Raw genomic sequence first — 21,325 nt, 5'->3', positions numbered from 1 at the left:
TTTCCAGCACATGGACGGACGCGGAGAGACCCAGGCCGACCGTTTGAAAACAGCTCAAGCTCCACTCAAGGCTGCACAAGTAAGAAACTGAAGTCATTAGATTCTTGTGCGACTGCGTGTTTGTCTCTGCTCCTGGACTTGGTCAAAGCTCCTCAGTGTTGCATGGATACCTGAGAAGTTGTGAACAAGTATAGGGTCTCCGACTGTCACTGCATCAGATGCAACAGAAAAACAAAGTTTACTGTTCTAAAGGTAAGCCTTCTCAGACACCTGCACAATATATTCATTAATTTGCATAACCTTTCAATTTGCTAATTACTATTGAGCAAAATTTATCAAATATCTACAGGCATTAATCAATAAAGCTATTGCTGAAGACTGGCTTAGCAAATAGATATTTGATTCGGTGCAGCCACCATGAACAGGACAATCTATGAGCTGCATTACAGTATCTTAACCTACACAATCAACTCAAATAACTAAATGTTGTGCGTATGGACACAGGTTGACCATCAATGAAAAAATAGAAACAGGATAGGTTGAGATTTGAAGGGACATTCACTCAAAACTCCATGTTTTTCTTTGTAGGTGTTGTGCTATTTATCCAACAAGATTGTTTAGACGTGAGTTGGAGATGTCTGCCTTCTCTCCAGTGTTAAACTAGGTGACAATCAGCTTACATTGGAAAGGCTCAACAGCAATGTCTATTATAAGAAATCTAGATGCAGCTACTCAAGACCTTCCACAAGCCTTGTTGTGAGCAGATTTCATGCGGAAACTATTTTCTTTCAACCGAAACTACACCTGCCAAACATATGACCACGCAAAAGGAAGTGGCATCTACACATCGACAAGAGGCTCTTTAAAAAAGGGATGTTGCGTTACTGTACGATAAAAGAAAGAGATCCCTATTCCAGACTAATGAAATCAGATTTTTCAATAATAAAGTCACATAAAGTCCTGTACCCATAAGGTCTTTGCCCAAACCGCAGTATATTTTTGGTAGAGAAGAGGCACAACGAGAGGCAACTGCTTTATTTCATACACATTGACAAAAGCCATGGAGCAAACAGATGGGAGTTAGTGTTTAAACTGGAGGTCCTCAACATCACAGGCATGTCAGGAGAACAGTGGACACAGGGGGATACATCATGAAATACACTAAAAACAGATACAGTCTGAGCTGACAGACAACCTCCAATTTTGTGCCAACAAACCAGCGGCGTTGTGCATCGAGCTGTTGAACAACCATCCGTTAGCACATCAGAGAAATGCAGAATCGCAAACAAAAGATTGGGGGAGGGGGGACGTACCGTGCTGCTGTATGGAAGACATTCTCAGCAAATGTTTTTTTAACATGTGAAACAGGAACAAATATTAAAATAACCGTTAGAACAAGAAGTTGTGCATCAGCTTGTAAAATATATTTCCCTGAGCAAAAGGCTCAATCGGCATAGAAATACACAACTTTCTCCTAAAGCATCACTTTGACATTTACTCAGAGAGCCAAAAGAAACAAGGTGCGAATGCTCAGTTGACAAGTTTCTAATGAGGAAACACAGCAGATATTGTGAGCAGACATCAAGATCGTATTGGTGCTCCTGCATGTTAAGTTACGCACCTAAACCATTGATCAAGCTGCAGTTTTACCCATCCAAGTTAGCTGGTGTAAAGCACTATTGCTGTAAACTTGGCTGCTGCAGTAAGTTTGGATTAGTTTTGAGTCCAGCAGCACATGCAGCCTTTCAGAACAGCTAAGAACACTGGAAGTGACGAAAAGTTAAACCAGGCAGGAGGTTCACAGGCTTCGGCAAGCTGATTTTATTTTATTGCAAACCAAAAACTGCTGACTGCTTAGAAAGACCTCACACAACAAAGAAAACCGTTGCTATGGTTTGAAAATTAGTCGACAGTGACGTTTAGTGTTGATGGTTTCTGGTTAATTCAGCCACAGTCGGCATCAGGCAGGTAAAGTAAACTAACTATGGACAACCCACAATTCCAAAAGTCTTGGGATGCTGAGTAAAAGATAAAAAAGTGTAATCATTTTATAATTTCCTCATATACTCAATTGACCACAGTACAAAGAATATATTTAATCTTTGTAAATAAATGCTTATTCTGAATTTGATGCCACCGACACATTTCAAACAAGCTGGGAGAGAAACAACAGAAGACTGTGAAAGGTCCATTTGGACTGTTTGGATCATTTCCCAGGTAAACAGATTCATCGAAAACAGGCCATGGTATCCTGATTGGGTCTGAAAGTGACATTCTCGAAAAGGCTCAGCTGTCAACAAGCAAAGGTAGAGCGAGGTTCAGCACTTGGTGAAACACATGGTTGTTGGCAAATGATTCTGTTTGTATTTTTACAGTTTTACACAGCATCCCAACTGTTTGTGGATTAAGGTTGAATGTTCTGTCTACTGCAAGAAAGAAGAAAGATGCATGCCAAAGGGTCGATTTGTCCAAATAACAAATAAAGTAAGATAAAATATTTCCAACTTGCTGCTATATGTAGCTATGAAATGTTAAAGACATCTGCTAAAGCCACAATACAATGGGAGTGAATGGAATTTAATTAATGGTCTTTTAAATACCATAGACCACTCTGAACACTGAGGTTTTAAAATATCATTTTCAGTTCCTAGCCAGATATTGATGCTTTGAGCTGCATTAAGTAAATTACATTCACTTCCACTGTACAGGGGGAAGCAGCAGGAATCTCAGAAGCAGATTTCTCAAACCCACAGCATCAAACCAAAACTCTCTTCTTGGCTAGATACAATTAAAGGTAAATACGAATTATTTTTTGTCATGATTTAGTCTAACTGACCCCTTCATACACACATGGCGACCCATACATTTCCCGAACATTCCCAAAAATGGTGCAAAAAAAAAAAAGAAAAAGAAAAAAAAGCTGCATAAAAATAGAATGTCGGCAACAATAAGCAGGATCCTGCTCAGTCAGGTGTTTGTGGTTTGAATGAGCACAGCCAGTTAAACACAAGAGAAATCACACCGCTGAGCAGCTGTGCCTGAAGGTCAGTCATTGGCTATGAGGTACCGCAGTGTATGACAAAATACATTTTTAAAATACAAAGCATCTTTTTGTTGAAGTTGGAAAAATCAGCAGGAGCAGCAAGACAGGGAAGAGGCTTCAGAACGCGACCAAATGCATCGAAAAGCTCAAAGTCATTCTTTGCTCTTTTTATCCTTTCTCAGCAAGAAGAAGATGCATTTCGCTCCTTGAAAAGGAAATACATTTACAACTTGTGAAAAGAAGTTTCAACAACTTTGGATAATTCTTATAATAATTCACTTATTGGGAATCAATTAGGATACAAGTAATCCTGACATACACAATGCATGGAACATGACAGTAGCATGTTTTTTACAGCACTGGGAGAAAGTGCCCTCAGTCGCTATCAGACCCACCTCAGCCCTCCCCCTCTCTGACTCTTAGTCGTCCACCGTGATGTTACGGAACAAGTAGGCCATGGACTCTCCGTTGTGGATGCGGCGGATTGCTTCAGCCAATATCATGCTGACGTCCACAGTCTTGATTTTAGGACACTGTAGCTTCTGTACTTCATGGGGGACGGTGTTGGTCACCACCACCTGAGGGGTCGAACAACCACAAATTGTGTTTCGACTCAATGAGACTGTTTCATTTTGAGTTCAAAAGCAGTTAAGCCCTGCAGTTTTTGAGAAGAGCTGCCTTAATTTAAAAAAAAGCTAGTAGTTAGACTATAAAAGATTGTTCAGGGGAACTTAAGATTACTACACTACTGTTTTATTCAAATCAGAGCACACACTCTGGTTTTGTCATTTGTTTCAATATGGGTAATATGCAGTTTTACACATGTCCTCTTACGCGTAGCTAGATTAAGCTGCCTGGTGCCTGTCTTGCACATATAAACAAACTATGTTGTACATTCCTGTGTTTTCTTATTAATACAAATATCATAAACCAAAAGCCACATGTTATAAAATTTCCACTTAACTGTTACATCTGTATTCTGAACCCTGGAAAGTTAGGAGGAACTGAAAATAGAAACTAATGATTTACAGAAATGGAACTGGATATAATTACCCTTTCCTTTGTGTAGTTACAACTAATCTCATGCCCTAATAATTCAGCTTGGAATTGTTCTCTACTGTTATTACTTCTCCTTTACTTTCTTTACAGATATATGACATTCAAACGCAATGAACACTGATTTTCCTTAAATGTGGGAAGAGACAGACATTATGGAAAACAACAGGTATAGTCATCCTGACCTCATCGATAGCGGATTCCTCTATGAGGCGCGGAGCATCGGCAGACAGTAAGCCATGCGTGGCCATGATATAAATCTTATAGGCTCCTCTCTCTTTCAGGATCTCTGCAGCGGCAACAAAGTCTCCTACATCATCTATAATGTCATCCTGGAAGAAGAGAGAAGAACGAAAAATATCAATTGCGGCCAAGACTTATCAATCACACAACCTCTCTTTTTCTATTTGTTTATTTCTGTGATATCAGTTGACTGACTAGCTAAAGACAATGAACATGTGAACAACAGGATATGGTCACTGCATGGAGCAAAGCAAAACTGGATAGTGTCAGAAGTGTTTGTATCTTTAAAATATAAGCATGTGGGAAAACGTTTTTTAAGGGCCAGTGTTAGATTGCTGCAGTTAGTTTCATTGTTTGGCCACTATGTTAAATTGGCCAGAAGGACAGGGGCTCTGCAGGGGGACCTGGGCCACTGTGGCTACAAATGAGATAATTATAAGTATGGGACAACAATAACAGCCAAAACATTGTATACTTATAAATAAGCCAGTAAATTGACTCTACAATGCCAATCACACAGGAAAATCTATCTAAAGAAAAATTACATAGTCTCTCTTTATGGTGTGAAAATGTCATTTAAAGAACCAGTATGTCGGATTTCAATGCACCTAATGATGATGGTTTATGATTGCATCAATCAAAATGCCCCATTTCACCCTCTCCTACCGTGGCCATCAGAAAGGCAAAAGAACATGAAAGGCTGTCTCTAGATTCAGTGTTTGGTTTGTCTGTTCTGGGCTACTGTAAAAACATGGTGCAACATTAAAAGTCTCATTGTACAGGGACATAAACACAGCTATTCCTAGTTCCAGGTGATGTCACACAGATGAAAACATATTGATGAATATAATGTTCCAGTTCTCCCAATGGATCCTCTTAAATCACCCATATATTAAGGGATAACAGCCATTTACAGTATTAGTAATGGAATGAATGTATCACCTGAAATGCTTTGAAACACTGTAAAGGAGAACTAGGAGAGAGTTATAATTATGAGACGGCAGAGCAGCGGCCGATGACAGCTCCACCACTTAGGCTACAGGAAAGTGAATTCACTGCGTCTTACCACAATGATGGCAATTCTCCCTCCCACATCTCCGACTACAGTAATGGGAGGTTTCTCCTTGGCCATCATCACTGCAAAGGAAAGTGGAACTGGTTACCAGGTTACCATCGAGGAGGTCATGTGTGCTGCATTTCACCTAATCAAAAGTAAATCTCAGTAGATTGGGTAAAATGGGTTGAGAAAATGCAATTTAGGCAAATTTGCACCCTCATTACTGGATTAAGGAACTGATTTGTGGATGTTGTGTTAGAGTAATACAATGCTGTATTCAATTTAAGTTGACAGTCACGAGTTGATAATTTTCCCCCCATTGTACCCCACCTACCCCGAGAAGATTAAACTGAAATACCAAACTTAGTACAGCACATGCCATGCAAAATCAAATGACAGGGTTTTTTCTGCCCAGGATACCCAATCAGAAGGCAACATATAACCGCCTGAACACACACACAACCTCAGGCCCGGGCTGTGGCAGGCATGTGGCAGCAGTCTGCATATGAACCAATATGCACCAGACAGGTTTATTTCACACAGGACAACAGTGGCTGAAAAAGCACTGATGAGGGTTTCTTCATACACACTTGCCAATGTTCTGGGGTCAGTCCTCAGTCGAACATCACTGCGGCTACTTTTACATGCACACAATAATCCAACTGCATTTAACCTGACAACTGCAGGAGATGCAACAGCTGCATTGTTATTATTTGTTATTTTATTTTATCCAATACCACATAAACTACTGCACTAGTTACATATATGCAGCTTAATGTGTATTTGGGTGCACTTCTGACCTATCCAACACCACAAAATAATCTAAATAATTATTAGTTGCAGCCCTAGACCCTATGATCTCAATTATTTTGATAATCAGTCAGCTGTATGGTCTGAAAAACGTATCAAACCTACAATTAGCGTTTCCAAATGCCTCAGATGACGCCCTGGATGTCTTGTTTAGTCCGCAAGTCAAGAATATTCATATTACTAGCATAGAGGAGTAAATAAACCAGAAAATGTTTACATTTAAGAAGCTGGAATTAGAGAACTTTGGCTTTTTCTTACATAAACTGAATAATCAATTATCAAAACAGTTACAATTAATTTAAATGGTGCAATACGTAAGAACTGGCCAACTGTCAAATTCCTTCTCATACAAAAAGGGGCAGCATACCATCAGAGTGCTGTGGATCAGGACAGGTTGCATAATCACCCAAGCAGACATCTCTGCAACACTAACCATAGATAACTTAATGCGATAAAGGCTATTTATTGACATTCTGTTGAGAACTGTAGTTAATTTTTGACACTAGAAATCCTACATGATATAGAAGACAACATATCAATATTTCATGTCAGCTCTAAGACGGTCTACTTAGCCATTAATGTTATTCTCTTCATCTACCACCTGACTACAGGCAGCAAGGATTTACTCCAGACAAACTGTGATGTACTTTTGGTTGCTAAAATAATATGTTTCATTGTCTAAGAACTGTCATTACAACATAACAACTAGAAACAGTTCAATTACTCTACACAGCATGTTGTGAGTCGATGCATTACAATTAAACTGGGATTAGATTAACATTCAGTGTAGCACCATTATTTGACTTATCCTTAAATATATTTTTCATAAATATATATACCCAATTTGGAAAAAACAAAATACAGCTGCATCCAAGTATTGTTCTGCATGTAAATGTAGTAATTCAAAGGGTATAAGGAAACAATCAACTGGTAAACAATCAGCCAGCCAAGCCGATTGTAAAGGAAAAAGTGTAAAGAAGCAGAGAGAGGAGGAGGCATGCCTTGCAGAACACTTTGCTGAATACCGTGAGTTCCACAGCATCAGAAAACCTGGCAGTGTCACATTCAGACTTTTATCACTATCAACCAAAAAACAGCAGAAGCCATGTTGTTAGCAGTACACACACACCTATCGAAAAAATATCTTGTTCTTACAGCTTGCTGGGATACTGAAACAAGCTACCTGAGAAATGTTTGGTCAGATATCTTGGAATTAATTGAACATGTTGTCAGTAAAACACATTAATCAACTTGGTCCTCTGATAAGATTTTAAAAAACTTAAAGGAAGATTTCCACAATTGCGTTTCAAAAACTTCTACCATAGAGATGCTAAATGCTAATGTTGATAAATGCTGCTTTTAAAGCAGAACTTTAAGGAATCTTAAACTTGTCCTAGTTTGCTTTAAATGCTTAACATAGCAACCATTCAGTTCATAATGTTCTTCTACACAAAATTACGTTAGGTTTCAAAAGCATGCTGTTCAGTTACTGTCACATGCAGTTTATGACCAAATGTTAATCAGGTTTAAAAGAGCAGGTTTAATATGGGTGCACCATGTGTTGATTGGCAAGATGAGTCCAGATGTTTACGTAAAACGTAAAAAAGAAAAAAGAAAATGTTTGGCATGGTTCTGGTTTGATTTATGGATTTCGAAAAAATAAAATCAGAACACAACAAAACAAAGAGGGGGTTTGGCCATCTTGTAGAACTCGCTGTCTGGAATCTGAGAAAGGTGAAATTAACTTGAGAACTGCTCTTACAGGTCAAACATGCCATGCAGGTATGCATTTTATGACTGTAGACTCTGGTAAATGCAAATTTTCTATGCACTGAAAAACAGTTTTTTCAATAACTCCCCCTCCTGAATCCAGACTGTATTTTCACAAGATGCAACACAAACCCTTCGTCTACACATGCACGATTTGAGGAACCATTTGAAGAGGAAATCATTTTATAGTCAGATGTAAGTTCATGTTTACGGTCGTACTTGGGAGCTCTATGCCAGGGAACGGAGCTTGTTGTTTGCCTGCTATTACCAACAAATAAACACCACGTTAACACAAATGCACAAATATTTGACATGACAAAACACATGATGCCAAGACTTGGAAAATCCTCTCGCTCGATTGGCAGAGATAACATTTTTTTTATAAAAACCAGTCAATAAATCAGACTCAGTGTGTTAAAATGCACATCTTCTTATGGTAGAAGCGATTATCGTTCCAAAGGAGGATTTTTTAAGTCAAGGGTGAGAATAGAAACACAAGTAAGAATATAAATATTTTTTGTAAATCATAAAGTGAATACTGGACGCAAATACTTCGGAATCATTTGCCAATGACACAATCATTTGATATTATTATTTAATGGCCTTACCAGGAGTTAACACTGTGAATATGTTAAAAACTAAATGCCAGAGTCACGTTAGTATTTCTCCCAAAAATAAATATTTCAAAATCAAAGTGCCAAGAAACAGCGACTATGATTCTATGATTATTGAGCATGTCACTTTTTGTAAGTAAGGACTTGCAGCTTGTGGAGGATGCAGCATGAGTAGAAGTAGTGTATTTTTTGGAATTAAAACATGCAGAAAACAAAAATCAGTTTCTTCGAGTATGGCTGATGGCATGAGTGAGAAACAGCAGAAACTATGGCTCAAAAACAGGTTAGCACAAATAAGAACTAGCTAAACTAGCAGAAATTATAAGAAATTTCTTGCCGAATTAATTAATGGTGTGACAATAAAAAAGGCACCTAACTATGAGAAACAGTGAGCAGGATAATGTTTTCTTTTCAGTTAAAAATCTATCAAGCTTTGGACCTACAAGTCTAACGCAAAGACAACCTGAAAATGTCAACAGCGCTCGACAAAAATAAGTGTTCTTACAAGGAAGTTCCAGCCCTGTGTGTCCAGTGGTGTTGCGTACACACGGTGGGGAGTGTCTTCCATCGGCCATGTCAGACTCTGAACACTGAGCCTCGCCGTGAATCACAGCCAGACCCAAACGCAGGCGTTCTGCATAAGACTGAGCCCTGGAGGGGGAAAAAAATAAACGTATCGATTGGATAAGATTGATTGGATAGTTATGAGGCAATGCAATGTTTTATTTCAAGACCATTTCATATCTGGAAGGGGTTTCTTTCTGGGGTGTTTTCTATCTATCCGTTACCTCTTAGCTGCTGCTGGGGACTTTGCAACAATGATGGCATTTCTGTAATCAGGAATCTGACAAGACGAAGGGAAAAAGAAGTCAGTGTTTCATACATCACACTGACCGACTGATTTGTTTTAAAGAGGCTGGGTTACCAACAGTGTTTAACCCAGAGTAGACATTAAAATGTAATTATGACCTCTTCTTGGATGTACTGAATCAAGAAAGGGGAGGCACGCAAGTTGTCCACTGGAAAACTGAAGAAGCCCTGGATCTCTTTCTGATGCAAGTCCATGGTGATGATGTGTGTTAATCCTTTAGAGCAGAAAGATAGACAAGTATTTTATTGTAATGTTATTACCGAAGGAAAAAGAGACTTAACAATTCAAAGGTTCACAACCATTAGTTTTTTCTTTACCTGCTTTAGCTAACATCGAAGCTAACAACTTGCTCACTATCGAGCCTCTCTTTCTCATCTTGCACTGTTTGCTGTAAGGAAAGTAAGGAATAACGCCAATGATGTTCTTTGCACAAGATGTCTTGAGGGCGTAGGCCATAACCAGCAGCTCCATGATGGCTGTGTTGACATCTCTGGTCACAAAAAGACAGTAAAAATGAACACGGGTCTGTGATTACCTGAAAGAATGTGAAACAAGTCTCTGCAGCAATGCAAATGACATGCCTCGCCTTACTCACCGTGGTATAGTCTGGATGATGAAGATGGTTTGTCCACGCACGGATTCTTTAACATCCACTCTAGTTTCTATTTCAGAGACGAAAATTAGAACATAATCAGTGGATTTAGTAAATCTGCTTCTTTATTTTGACACTTTCTTATTTGGTAGGCTCGCACATTGTATCCCCACAAAAAAAATCCAATCAAATGTCTGGAAATACTATGTAAAGCATGAAGAAGAAGGAATCTGCCCTGCAATCTGTCTGCTCCCATTAGCACTCCCATCTCTATGACTATGAACTAGAAAAAGATGTGTCCTGTCTCTGATGCAATAAAAATATTTGTCTCCAAACATGATGCAAAGGTAAAGTTATTCCAGTAAGTTTGGCCAATATCATCATGGCATTTTCAAATCATCCCATCATGCCTAGTGGGCTGAAAATAGCCTGACATGTTTGTTTTCCATCATGTCCATTTGCTTGTTTGTTGGTTGTCAATATCTGATCACACAAAAGATACTGAACAAATTCCAATGAAAGGATGGATGGAAGATGGGTCTCAGACCAGAGTAGACCCCATTAACCTTTAGTGCAGATCCAGATATTTTTCCCACTTGCTTGAACATTGTGAGGTGGGGCCTTCATCAATATTTTCGTTCATTTCACAGGGAATAATGCATGGATCTTGATGAAAAAAACATCTGACATATTTAGGTTGCTGTTGTCTGTGAGTGAGTCCAATCTGATATGCAGTTTGATGCGGTTTGTCATTTAGAGAGATGCAGGGCTGTGAGTTTGCTATTGATTAGGCTTGATTGAATTAAAGGGGACTACTGGGCCTTGGCAGAGGTAGTCGCCTTTCTAGTATAGAATATCAACCAATCACTCACCTCTGTTAGACTCCTGAAAGACCACAGACTTCCCCAGTTCAACTCCCAGCCGCCTGGAAAACACAAGCACAAAAGCACAGCTAGTAAGTAGACAACTGAGAGGTGAATGTTAATGATGACACTATCCTGTCCAATGCTGTCTAAGTGACAAACCAGCATTAGAGATTATGCACATCCATCCTTCATTCATTCATTCATTCATTCATTCATGATCAGACACTCTTGTTGGCAGAAAGAGATGGTGCTCTTCAACAAATGACTGTCTCATGTTACACAGTAACCAACTCATCTAACACTGTCCGTCGTAGTGGTCAGTGCTGTATTTAAAAAAAGGTTACTGGTCTAATATAGTTTACGGCTGAGTATTATTCATGCGTGTCTCGGCCTTGTGAGGAGGAGAACAACAGCTTTTTGTTTAGTTTTCCACAACACTTCGCTTACTCTGTTATCTTCTTGGCCAGTTCTGTGCACGCTGCGGACGAGTTAGCGGAAAACACACGGTAACCACTTTTAGGGACGTTCATTCTGGCACTCCTCGTGGTCTTTTTTTGAATTATTATTTCCCCCGACACTGACACGGCAGCACTTTACGCTCAACCGACCGCCGCGTTTGTTTCCGTTCTCCCCTCTTGCGACGTTAGCTGACAAGCTAGCTAACCTAGCTCCGTGCCTACTGCTGCAGACCAACCAGCTAGGTGTGCTAGTTACACGACAAGACGTTCAGTGTGCGATACATAAACTCAACTTCAGCATGCCTACTGAGTAAACATTAGTTACTGTCGGTATTCTGCGTATTTGTCGGATTGTTGGGGAGCTAACGGATGATACCTGTCACTTAGGTAGTGCTGCAGCCTAACAAGTGACAACAACGGAGTCCGCTTAGGGTCAAAATTGCCAGCTATGCTTTGCGGTTTTGGTTGAGTTCCGTTGAGGATTTCTGGTTTTAAAAGAGAAGAAGAAGAAGCAGGCGTAATTTAATACATAATTGTGAAACATATGTTGATGCTTGATATTCTTTTAATCAAGATCAACACAGATGTGCCTGTATGACTGAACAGTCAATTAGCTTTAAAAGGGCTTTCATCTACTAGACCATTCTACAAATTGAAATTTACTGATGAAAAAGTGAAAATGCATATCAGTGACCGACCGATTATCGACATCCGATATATCGGCCGATAGAACAGCCCAATTTCTATCGAGGGTTCTATTGTATCGGTGAAATGTTGCACCAATAGAAATCCAACCGGAGACTTTGGCTCAGCTCACATTTCAGTGTCCCTCAGACACTGACTGACAGCATGTTGTTTATTTAGATTTGTTTATTTATTTTTATTTATTTATTGAAAGTTCTGCTACATTATTTATTTTATTTTGTTTGTGTGCCAATCTGCACTTTTTCTGAGCTTGCCTGAACAAGTTCAAATGTTAAATGTCATTTTAAAAAAAGTCTGTTAAATGTTAAAAGTCTTGAATGAAGACATTGGTTTAAGAAAGCATCTGTCTGTACTACTGTCAGTGTGACTGTACTATTGCATAATCATATCGGTGCAAAATCTATGCACGATCCAAGGCCTGTTTTCATTCCAGCTCAAAAACTCACTATATCAGTTGCATATCGGCTATCGGTGATTGCACCCCCTCTAATATCGGCTATCGTTATCGGGACAAAAAACCCTATCGGTCGGACACTAATGCATACATTGTTTCTGCTTCATGCTGATGGAAAAATTGGGTGAGGTTCCGTAGTAAAAAAAAAAAAAAAAAATCAGGAATGTTGCAAAACAGCACTGAAGCAACAACTGAACAACTGAAGTAGATGGTGACTTGTTTTACAATGTTAAAAAAAAAAAGAAAGAAAGAGTTAAATGGCTTCATATAGCTGGTCCAATGTAATCCAAGTCCCCAACAGCCAGGAGATCCTAGATCCCCTTATTTATACCCCTTTTGGAGCTGAAGTATTCACTGTAGCTGCTAAGCTAAGGGTGTTATTAAAGGTGCACAATCTAGTTTTGGAGAAGAGAATTTAATCAGAAGAGAAAGATCTTCTGATTTTGAATAAACAAACTGACCTTACCCTGCAATGAGCTGGCGAATTGTCCAAGAGACAGCTGGGATTTGCTCCAGCAAAAAAACCTTGCGACCCCATAAAAGGGCTAAAGCGGTTGCAGACAATGGATGGATGGATGGAACTGATCTTAAAGGACAACCCTAGTTTCGTACTGGTTTTAACTTGTTTACATTTGGCGGACCCTGCCACCTTCCTAGCTACAAACAGTGTTCTGGTGACCTTATTTTCCTCTGAGAGCAGCTTGTTTATTCAGTTTACAATGAAATAAATATTTATGAGTTAGGATTATTACCTCATTAATATTGCAAATAATACGATTCTGAGTTTGAACCTCTACTCCAAAACTACACAGTGCCCCTTTACGTTTTTTCTTCTTAAAAAGTCCCAGTTTACTACAGTTGTTTAGGAAGATGCCACAACACTTTTTTGCTGTAAAGCTCTAGAAATACTTTGTGAGAAATTGCAAAACTTCAATCACCTTTCCATCAGCGAAGAAACAAATGTGACTTGCGTGACTTTGCCTCCTGTTTGACAGAGGGGGTCCTTCTCATAGATAATTGAAAAGTGACTTTTGCTTTAAATAATTTACATAAACTGCCCTCATTTCATTCATCTCAAACGTTGCGTTTCTGACAGGAGCAGTGTTACTCCAGCTGTCCACTAGGTGTCATTACTCATTAGCCTTGGATCCACTGAGTATATATGTCTTAGGATTTAATATGACGAGATCACAAGATCTTTGTTTGTCTGAGGAAAGGGGGTTGAAGGTACGAAGACGGAGTGGATTTGTGTGGGTGTGGGTGGCAGAAATAATCATCAAGCAAACTGCATCTACTGTCCTTTGTAGAAAAATACAATTATGTTGAACGACGGCCATTGATCAATTTTCCTTGTTTGACTGAGCCCGTACAACCTAGTCTGACCTTTCCTGATCCAGTCATTAACCTCTGCAACACGATAAACTCTTGCGTCTTCACAGTTGATCAGCGTTCAAATATTTACAATCTGATCAGCTTGGTAGATCTACTGACTGTCACCCTGCTACTGAGGAACGTGATATAAGTGCCAACAAAGGCTAATTTTTGGAGATATTTGAGACAGAGCAATCCCGGAAATGGGAGATGCAGTTAACTTAAGCACAGTTTGTTTGTTTTTTTCTCACCAACTTAGGACTCTGTCAATGATTAACTTGTGGCACCTGCTCTCCATTGTCCCTCCCCCGGTCGGACAGTAAACGTCACATCAATCTTAACCTTTATAACAACGTGCCATTGTCTTTTTTGTTTTGTTTTGTTTTTTGTTTTTTTTTTACTTTTTTTACTCTAGGCTACCACGCATTCTCGGCTAATTGGCCCCTTTTCAGGTCCATCAGCCAAATGGGAAACTTGAGTCCCAACATTCTCAAGTTCTCAGCTGTGACAACATCAGCGCGATAAGACCTCCAGCTGATAACCTCTGCCACAACAAAGGTGGAAAATGTTTAAGTGCAAAGTGAGAGCCATGTGAGTCTCTTGAGGGTGTGTGCATGGAATGAAAAATGTAGAAAAAAAAAGAAAAGAAAATGGACAGAAAACACACTGATCTGGTTGGATACAGGTTGGCCTGATTTCTCTGATGGACGTCAAGCCGTTTAATTTTCAGTGGGTTTTTTTTAACACTTACATCGGCGGGGCTTTGCGAGAAGCTCAGTATCATTACAGGTTAATCTCCTGGATGGTCTGGGATAGTGACGGCGGAGGAAAAAAGGTCAGAGCGAGTTCCTTTATCTTATTTTGACGTCATAATCGCACATCGCATCCAATGCTCACACACCGCACACAGACTTAAGGATTTGTTTTACTCATCTCGTTATGTTTTCATCAAACACCACCTACAAAGGTGAGAGGTAAAGGGAGAAAGAAAGAGACAGAGACAGAGAGAGAGAGAGAGAGAGATAGCGAGAGAGGGGGAGGGAGAGAGGGAGGGAAGGGAAGGGAAGGGAGAGTATAAAGGAGAGAGTACAGAGGCTCCTCCTTGTGCGCTGCGTGTGTTTTCTTGTGTTTTTTCAGCCTGTTCCTCACTCACACTCTTGCTCAGCAGAGATTCAGACAGCGTTCGCCGGGAAAATACGGGGGGGAAGGGATTTCTCCCTCTCTCGCCAAGAGAAACGGCAAAAACAAGAGAAAGAGCGGTAGAAATACAGTGTTTGTTTTTGAGGCAGGGGTGTTACTCTCATCAGAGCCCTGCCTTCTGCACGTGCTCAGCGCCGCACAACTGTGTTCCCCCAGACTGAGAGGATGCAGGGAGAGGGAGAGCTGAATCACCTGGAGCGACCGAGTCCTCTGAACGAGAGGGAGAAGGTGTTGATCCAGGACTCCTGGGCGAAGGTCTACGAGAACTGCGAAGACGCTGGGGTGGCTGTACTTCTCAGGTATTTTTTCTTTTTCTCTCTTTGCGTTTGAACTGTTCTCAGTGCGGGTCAGGGTCTGGAGGATGTGCATTGGAATGCGCGGGGCCAAAGGTGACAAATGCTGCGACCACCTAGTTGGACACGCCTGTAAGGTCTAATGCAGTTTCAGTGCAACAGCTCAGCCAATGCGTCTGCCTTCATGAAGTTCAAAAATGTTCCATTTTTTGTTGACATTGTCGGAAATGATCAAATGCATTTGTATGTCTGATATTCTACCAGTTTAATATGTGTTTTATGAGGAAAGCTATGTGCTTCACAGTCTGCTATATAGTAAGTAAGTTAGTGAGATTGTTTTTATGGAGCACCTTTCAAAACCTTTGTTACTAAATGTTTTACAGGAGGATAAAAGGTTAAAGGTTAAGAGATGAACGTGGGACAAACGTTACAATTGAAAACAACACAATTAAAACAATCATACATTCATGATATCATACTGGACTTCATATGTTCTGTATCTAGTCATCTGTAGGATTGTGACTGGATCAACCAGACTTTGTAATGTAAAAACATCTCTGGATTTCATTATCTTATGTAAGGTAGGAATGCATTTTTACATTTGTGTGTGGTACAATGTGACCCTACTGCATGCTCAGCTGATCAGCACCTGCTCATGTCATGAAACACACCCTGAAGATCAAAGCTGCTGTACTAGATGACAGACTCAAAGATGGCACCCATTCAGACTAATTGCATGCCAGCATCATACAGCAAAAAAAAGTTTTTCAGCTACCCTGTTTACTTCCTGGCTCTCCCTCACTGGCCCCGCCCACGAGTTCCTGCTCAGCCCGTCGACCTCACATTGTGATAACATCAAAGATTCTTAAATCTCTTTTCTCCGCTTGAGGGAACTTTTATCTAATTAACCATCTTAGGTCAAATAGTGGGATTATCCTCCCTCTGAATGCTACGTTTTTACCATCTTCTTGACTTTACAAGTTTCCAGTCTGCTCAAAGAAACACAGTCAGTCATTTTCATTTTTCCATGTTATATGCTCACCTCTCCACCTTTCTCTTAATACCATTTATCAAATAGTAGAAGCAGAGGATAAACATTATAATCCATCAGTTGGACATTTTTGGCACTCAAAGTGCTTCCTCCCCTGGAGCAGGTCATGTTCTGAATGCCTGCGAAAAAGGCCGGGCAACCTACAGCAGCATGACCTCTGTCGATGGCAGCCGGATCTTAAAAAAACGTCCCACCTCCTCCCCAGGAATGAAGGAATGAGGGAGTTTTTACAATGTCAGTCAGTGCAGGTGCTGAGTCCTTGTCATTTGAACTTTTTACAGTGAGCGCTCAATCACGTCGGAGGATTCCCACGGCTGTCTAAATTGCCGTTGTTTTGTTGGCTGAAAGCCTTTGATTGTCTTGAAGTGTGACGAGATTCACCACCTGACGTGGCACACCTTTGTAATCCTTTGCAATTGCAGGAGGTGAAAGTTGAGAGCAAGGTTAGTGAAAATGCAAGGCGTAATAAACTTATACACTAGCCATCAGTATATTTTTCCTTTCGACAGGATAAGCTGCAGCAATTTATCAAAAAGAAATATCAGTATCCCACTCCTCTTTTTTTTTGTTCCTCAAAAAACATGTTGAAACTCCACATTCCTTCACAAAGACCCTACAACCATAAGGAATTTGAGGAATGGGGATTGATTGACAAGCATCACCGTGGTAAATCCTCCTTTTAGCAGTAAAAGCACATGCTCGGCATTAACTTAAACCCCTCAGCTAACTGTCTTTACGGTGGCAGATAAGATCCAAAGTTGCAAATTATGGCTCTGAAATGAGAAACTTTCCCTGGATTCAGCTCTTCAGTCAGTCTTGGAGGACAGATAAGGACGGATTAAGACTCCAATGACCATATAAAATACTAATGAGGCTATTTATATGCAACCACAGGTCATGCAATTACAAGAGGAGACAGATAAAACACCACAGTTCCTCATTAGTTTCAAACTAGGAATACTTTGCTCACGCACTTGCCAAAGCAGTCCACCCAGAGCTGGAGAGATTAAGACACCACCTTCTATCCGCGGACGATCAAATCCAGGAGTGAAAGCAGCCATATGCTTCCGAGCTAACATTAAAAACTATTTGCTTACTTTTTGTGTTGTGACAGAGGGAGATGGGACATTGGGTGTAGATAGCCAGCAAACCAGATGCATTGGCCGTCTTCCCAGACTGTGGGCGGGGGGGAGTTTTTAGGTTCCTCTCTGCGAATACACCCTTTGATACCTCCGAGGGTCAAACAAGGATAGAAATCAAAGAAAGTGTCTTTGAGCAGACCACTCGTTCTTGGAGAGAGCGCACTGTGCGTCAGGATAGTGTGAAGAAATGTGAAATCAGACCGGAGCAAAAATGGGAATTATGCAATATTGAAGCCAAGGGTTAGCTGTCTTTGCAGCTATGATAATTAAAATCTAAGCCGTAAAGTAAAAGGTGCGCTCGCGGTCGCCTGAGTAGGCAGCTACGTTCATTTCCTCCATCTGCTCGCCCTCTAATTAGCACATTTCACCTTGTGTCAGAGATTTTATGGAACAGTGCATGGTCCTGGGCTCTATTATTTTATTTTTTCCAGGAGGTCTGACAGGAACCCCAGTAGAGAACCAGTCGGGCATGTTTTCTTCATTTTGCGTTAAAGTGATTACAGACCAAGTAAGAACAAACACAGGGAAACATTAACTGCAGAAAGAGATAATGACCAACACAAAGAAGATGCGATTAAAGTGAGGGATACAGTCTACGGTGAGGGTGTATCTTGTTTGCACTCTGGATAATAGGAGTTGGGTAAACCACAGTAACTGTTTCTTCAGAACCCAGATTTGAGTTAACTCTCACACTGGGTACACAGGGAAGAATCGCAGCAGTGAATTATAGTCTATTTGCTAAAGGCAGCATAAAACAAATCATACACGCATTTATCAGATCTGGAATCCACCTCACGGCGTGTTTATACAGGAGCTAGTGTCGGCAATCAAGGAGTGGAACCGTTGAGAGCCAGTTCCAAATAAAACGTTTTGCATCAACGCTGTCATGATTTTCTGAGGATATTCACACGCTTAAGTTTCTGGAAACTTCTTGCAAAAATGGTTTCATTTCACAAGGAAATTCAATGTGGAAACTGCAGTAACACGCATCACCCCCTGTGACATCTTTCTACGCAACACTGGCTTAATGCCACGTAGACACTCTGCTCACGAGTGCCGCCGCGTCCCAATCACAGCAGCATGTCCGTTACCATGGGTAAACATATTTTATTATGATAACATCACTGCCACCCAGGCCGGGTTTGGCCAATTTATCATTTAATTGAATTAAAAACAAAAAATTGTGCACGCGTATTCTCCCGTTCCATCCATTTTAGACGATGACAGATAGACTTTTGTTACACAGGAGCTCACCCTGTAATGAAAGAGACATAACAGCCAAGCGTGAGGACAAGATCACCAACAACATGAATATTTGGGTTACACTATGATTAACATGATAACTAAACATTAAATTTATAGTTGATTAAAGTTCATGAACACCAGTTGCAAGTTTTAGTGGCCATCAAAAAAATGCTTATAAATGTTTCCAAAATATTATTACCATCAGTTGAAGCCTTTAAAAAAAACAGTTGCTCAATGCAGTTGCACACTGTAACACTCTCGAAAATGACTTTTAACTCAAGTTTAATAAACTTTAAATGTACTGTATATCAATGATGTTTATTTTAAAGTGTTATCTGAAATTCCCTAAATATACATGCCACATGTGTCTGATATAGATATAGGTAAAATATATATATATTATCTAAGCTTACACTGGACCGGTTATGAAACAGAGCTCCTCCCGTATGGCATCAGAGCTACAGCAAAACATCAGGATTTATTTCAGAGTTGTAAAATGTTCAGCAAGTTTACCAGAGCCAATATAATGGAAAACTCCAACTTCATTTCTGCCGTACACACTTTCTTTTATCATCACCTATAGATAAAAAGTAATGATGAAATATTGTAGATCAGGATATCAGCACAACATGCTTCCCTTTGCTACTGGATGATCACTTCATGTGCAAAGAATGCAGGAGAACAGAAGAGTCAGCTGGCTGATAAACTTGTCACAGTCACAATAAATCTATAGACATTAATTATTCAGCCGTGTTGCGTAATATTTTCTGTGCAGCTGGATGTTTTTTCTTCACCTTTTTTTTTTTTACATTCCTTTTTTTTTTTACAGTATTTTATGGATTACATACCACACCAGTACCTAAGATAACAGTATAAAGCAAACAATTACAGGGAAAATATGCAGCACTCTCCTGTTAGTGCAGATATTTACTCGTGGTATCTTGCCAGCTCCCAAAAATGAAAAAACGAACGTGGGTTTGCAGGATGGAGCCGGTGCAGGCTGAAGGGCGATGAGATTAGTGGAGCTTCACAGCAGCTGCTGGTACTCATATCTCTCATTGAGTCTAACTCTTCTCCCTCACAGGCTGTTTGTGAACTTCCCCTCGTCCAAGCAGTACTTCAGCGACTTCAAGCACGTCGAGGAGCCGGAGGAGCTGGAGAGGAGCGCCCAGTTCAGGAAGCATGCTAGAAGAGTCATGAATGGCATAAATACACTGGTGGAGAGCCTCGACAACTCAGACAAGGTGGCCTCAGTGCTGAAGCATGTGGGCAAGGCCCACGCACTCCGACACAAGGTGGAGCCGGTGTACTTCAAGGTACAGTGTGTGAGAATCAAAAAAGGAGGTGACTCAGGGACACTCAGGCATTAACTATAAAGGTTCGGATGTGTTCAGCAAAGAAGTAAAAGAAACTTAAACAGTTAAAGCTGCATAGAGGGATTTTTGACCACTAGAGGGCAGAAAGTAGACTCTAATGTTGTTAAAATGCTGTCTTAACAGCACGTTTTTAAACAGTTGAGGAAATGCACACTACAACGGGCAGAAGGAATGTTTTAATTCCTTGAAAACCGCTTCAAGTTGTCTTAAGCTCTGCATTTGGTTGTGTCTTTCCCAGTTCTTGAGTGGTGTGATACTGGAAGTCCTCGGAGAAGCGTTTCCAGAGGTTGTGACAGCAGATGTGGCCGCAGCGTGGACCAAACTCCTGGCTACGCTCTGCTACAGCATAAATGCCGTCTATGAAGAACTGGGCTGGACTTCGCTCTCAACATCAACTGGGTGAGGCGTCTAAGTCTGGGTTTGTTGGACCACTGGCACCCAGAGACTGTTCACATATATTATTTGGGCCACAGTTCATTGGCTGCACTGAGCTGTACTGAAAGCAATGTATCTTTACAGAAGTTATCTGACAAATAATGGAGACTACGGTTTAATGTAATTGTGGGTTATGGAGCATCCACACGTGTTTCTGTGTGTGTGTGTGTGTGTGTGTGTGTGTGTGTGTTTGTATTACCTACTGGGGACTGTTTCTGGCATTGGACAGGACCAATTGTACAAAAGACTGGTCCTAATACAGCAACATGTAATTTCTGAGGTCCTAGTTAAGTTTAGGCGTATGGTATAAGTTTGTTTGTGTGTGTGTGTGTGTGTGTGTGTGTGGGGGGGGGGGGGTTGTGTGCTCTTGTAAAGGACCAAACCATTGAAATGAGAGAGAGCAAAGAGGAATCAAATGCAATCATGAACCCAAAATGAGACAAAAGGTCACATTTGACTCGGATGTGCCTTCTACTTAATGTGTATATCTCGAAACTGCCATGTAAATACCATTCTTTCTAAATACCATCCAACAGCCTGTATCCACTGGTGTCCCGTTCACGAGCTAAAAAGAGGACATTGTCTTCATTTCTAACAGTTAATTGTGATTATTTTACATTTTTTTTGTACCTGTATCTAACAACATTTGAATAAAAAATACAAATAAATAAAA

The 21,325-nt window shown here is 40.4% G+C and overlaps 2 protein-coding genes across 7 annotated transcripts in view; one reads left to right on the top strand and one right to left on the bottom strand.

Moving 5' to 3' along the window:
• Nucleotides 1-11,819, bottom strand: part of LOC119013674 (phosphoribosyl pyrophosphate synthase-associated protein 1) — a 26,660-nt gene extending 14,841 nt beyond the window's left edge. For 2 of the 5 annotated variants that reach the window (XM_037088424.1, XM_037088425.1), the window contains exons 1-11: nucleotides 11,370-11,819; nucleotides 10,929-10,981; nucleotides 10,060-10,126; nucleotides 9,782-9,954; nucleotides 9,563-9,678; nucleotides 9,382-9,437; nucleotides 9,099-9,244; nucleotides 8,199-8,240; nucleotides 5,409-5,479; nucleotides 4,285-4,431; nucleotides 3,439-3,621 (exon numbers count right to left, since the gene is read on the bottom strand). In XM_037088424.1, the coding sequence (XP_036944319.1) occupies nucleotides 3,463-3,621; nucleotides 4,285-4,431; nucleotides 5,409-5,479; nucleotides 8,199-8,240; nucleotides 9,099-9,244; nucleotides 9,382-9,437; nucleotides 9,563-9,678; nucleotides 9,782-9,954; nucleotides 10,060-10,126; nucleotides 10,929-10,981; nucleotides 11,370-11,452 (1,113 nt within the window). In that variant the 5' untranslated portion in view covers nucleotides 11,453-11,819 and the 3' untranslated portion in view covers nucleotides 3,439-3,462. Of the gene's footprint in view, nucleotides 1-1,020; nucleotides 3,622-4,284; nucleotides 4,432-5,408; nucleotides 5,480-8,198; nucleotides 8,241-9,098; nucleotides 9,245-9,381; nucleotides 9,438-9,562; nucleotides 9,679-9,781; nucleotides 9,955-10,059; nucleotides 10,127-10,928; nucleotides 10,982-11,369 lie in introns of those variants that run through there. The other 3 variants (XM_037088423.1, XM_037088422.1, XM_037088426.1) reach the window with 3 other exon arrangements.
• LOC119013675 (cytoglobin-1-like) lies at nucleotides 10,918-21,325 on the top strand. 2 transcript variants are annotated; one of them, XM_037088428.1, is made up of 4 exons: nucleotides 10,918-11,011; nucleotides 15,267-15,409; nucleotides 19,926-20,157; nucleotides 20,456-21,325. In XM_037088428.1, the coding sequence occupies exons 2-4, from the start codon at nucleotides 15,276-15,278 to the stop codon at nucleotides 20,618-20,620; spliced, it is 531 nt and encodes a 176-aa protein (XP_036944323.1). In that variant the 5' UTR covers nucleotides 10,918-11,011; nucleotides 15,267-15,275; the 3' UTR covers nucleotides 20,621-21,325. The 2 variants fall into 2 exon arrangements, with proteins under 2 accessions (XP_036944323.1, XP_036944322.1); XM_037088427.1 differs by lacking the exon at nucleotides 10,918-11,011 and adding an exon at nucleotides 14,551-14,745.

Source organism: Acanthopagrus latus, chromosome 23, assembly GCF_904848185.1.
Source record: "Acanthopagrus latus isolate v.2019 chromosome 23, fAcaLat1.1, whole genome shotgun sequence".
Lineage (NCBI taxonomy): Eukaryota > Metazoa > Chordata > Actinopteri > Spariformes > Sparidae > Acanthopagrus > Acanthopagrus latus.
The sequence above is the reverse complement of the archived record's forward strand: the minus strand, read 5'-3'. Positions and strand labels throughout refer to the sequence as shown.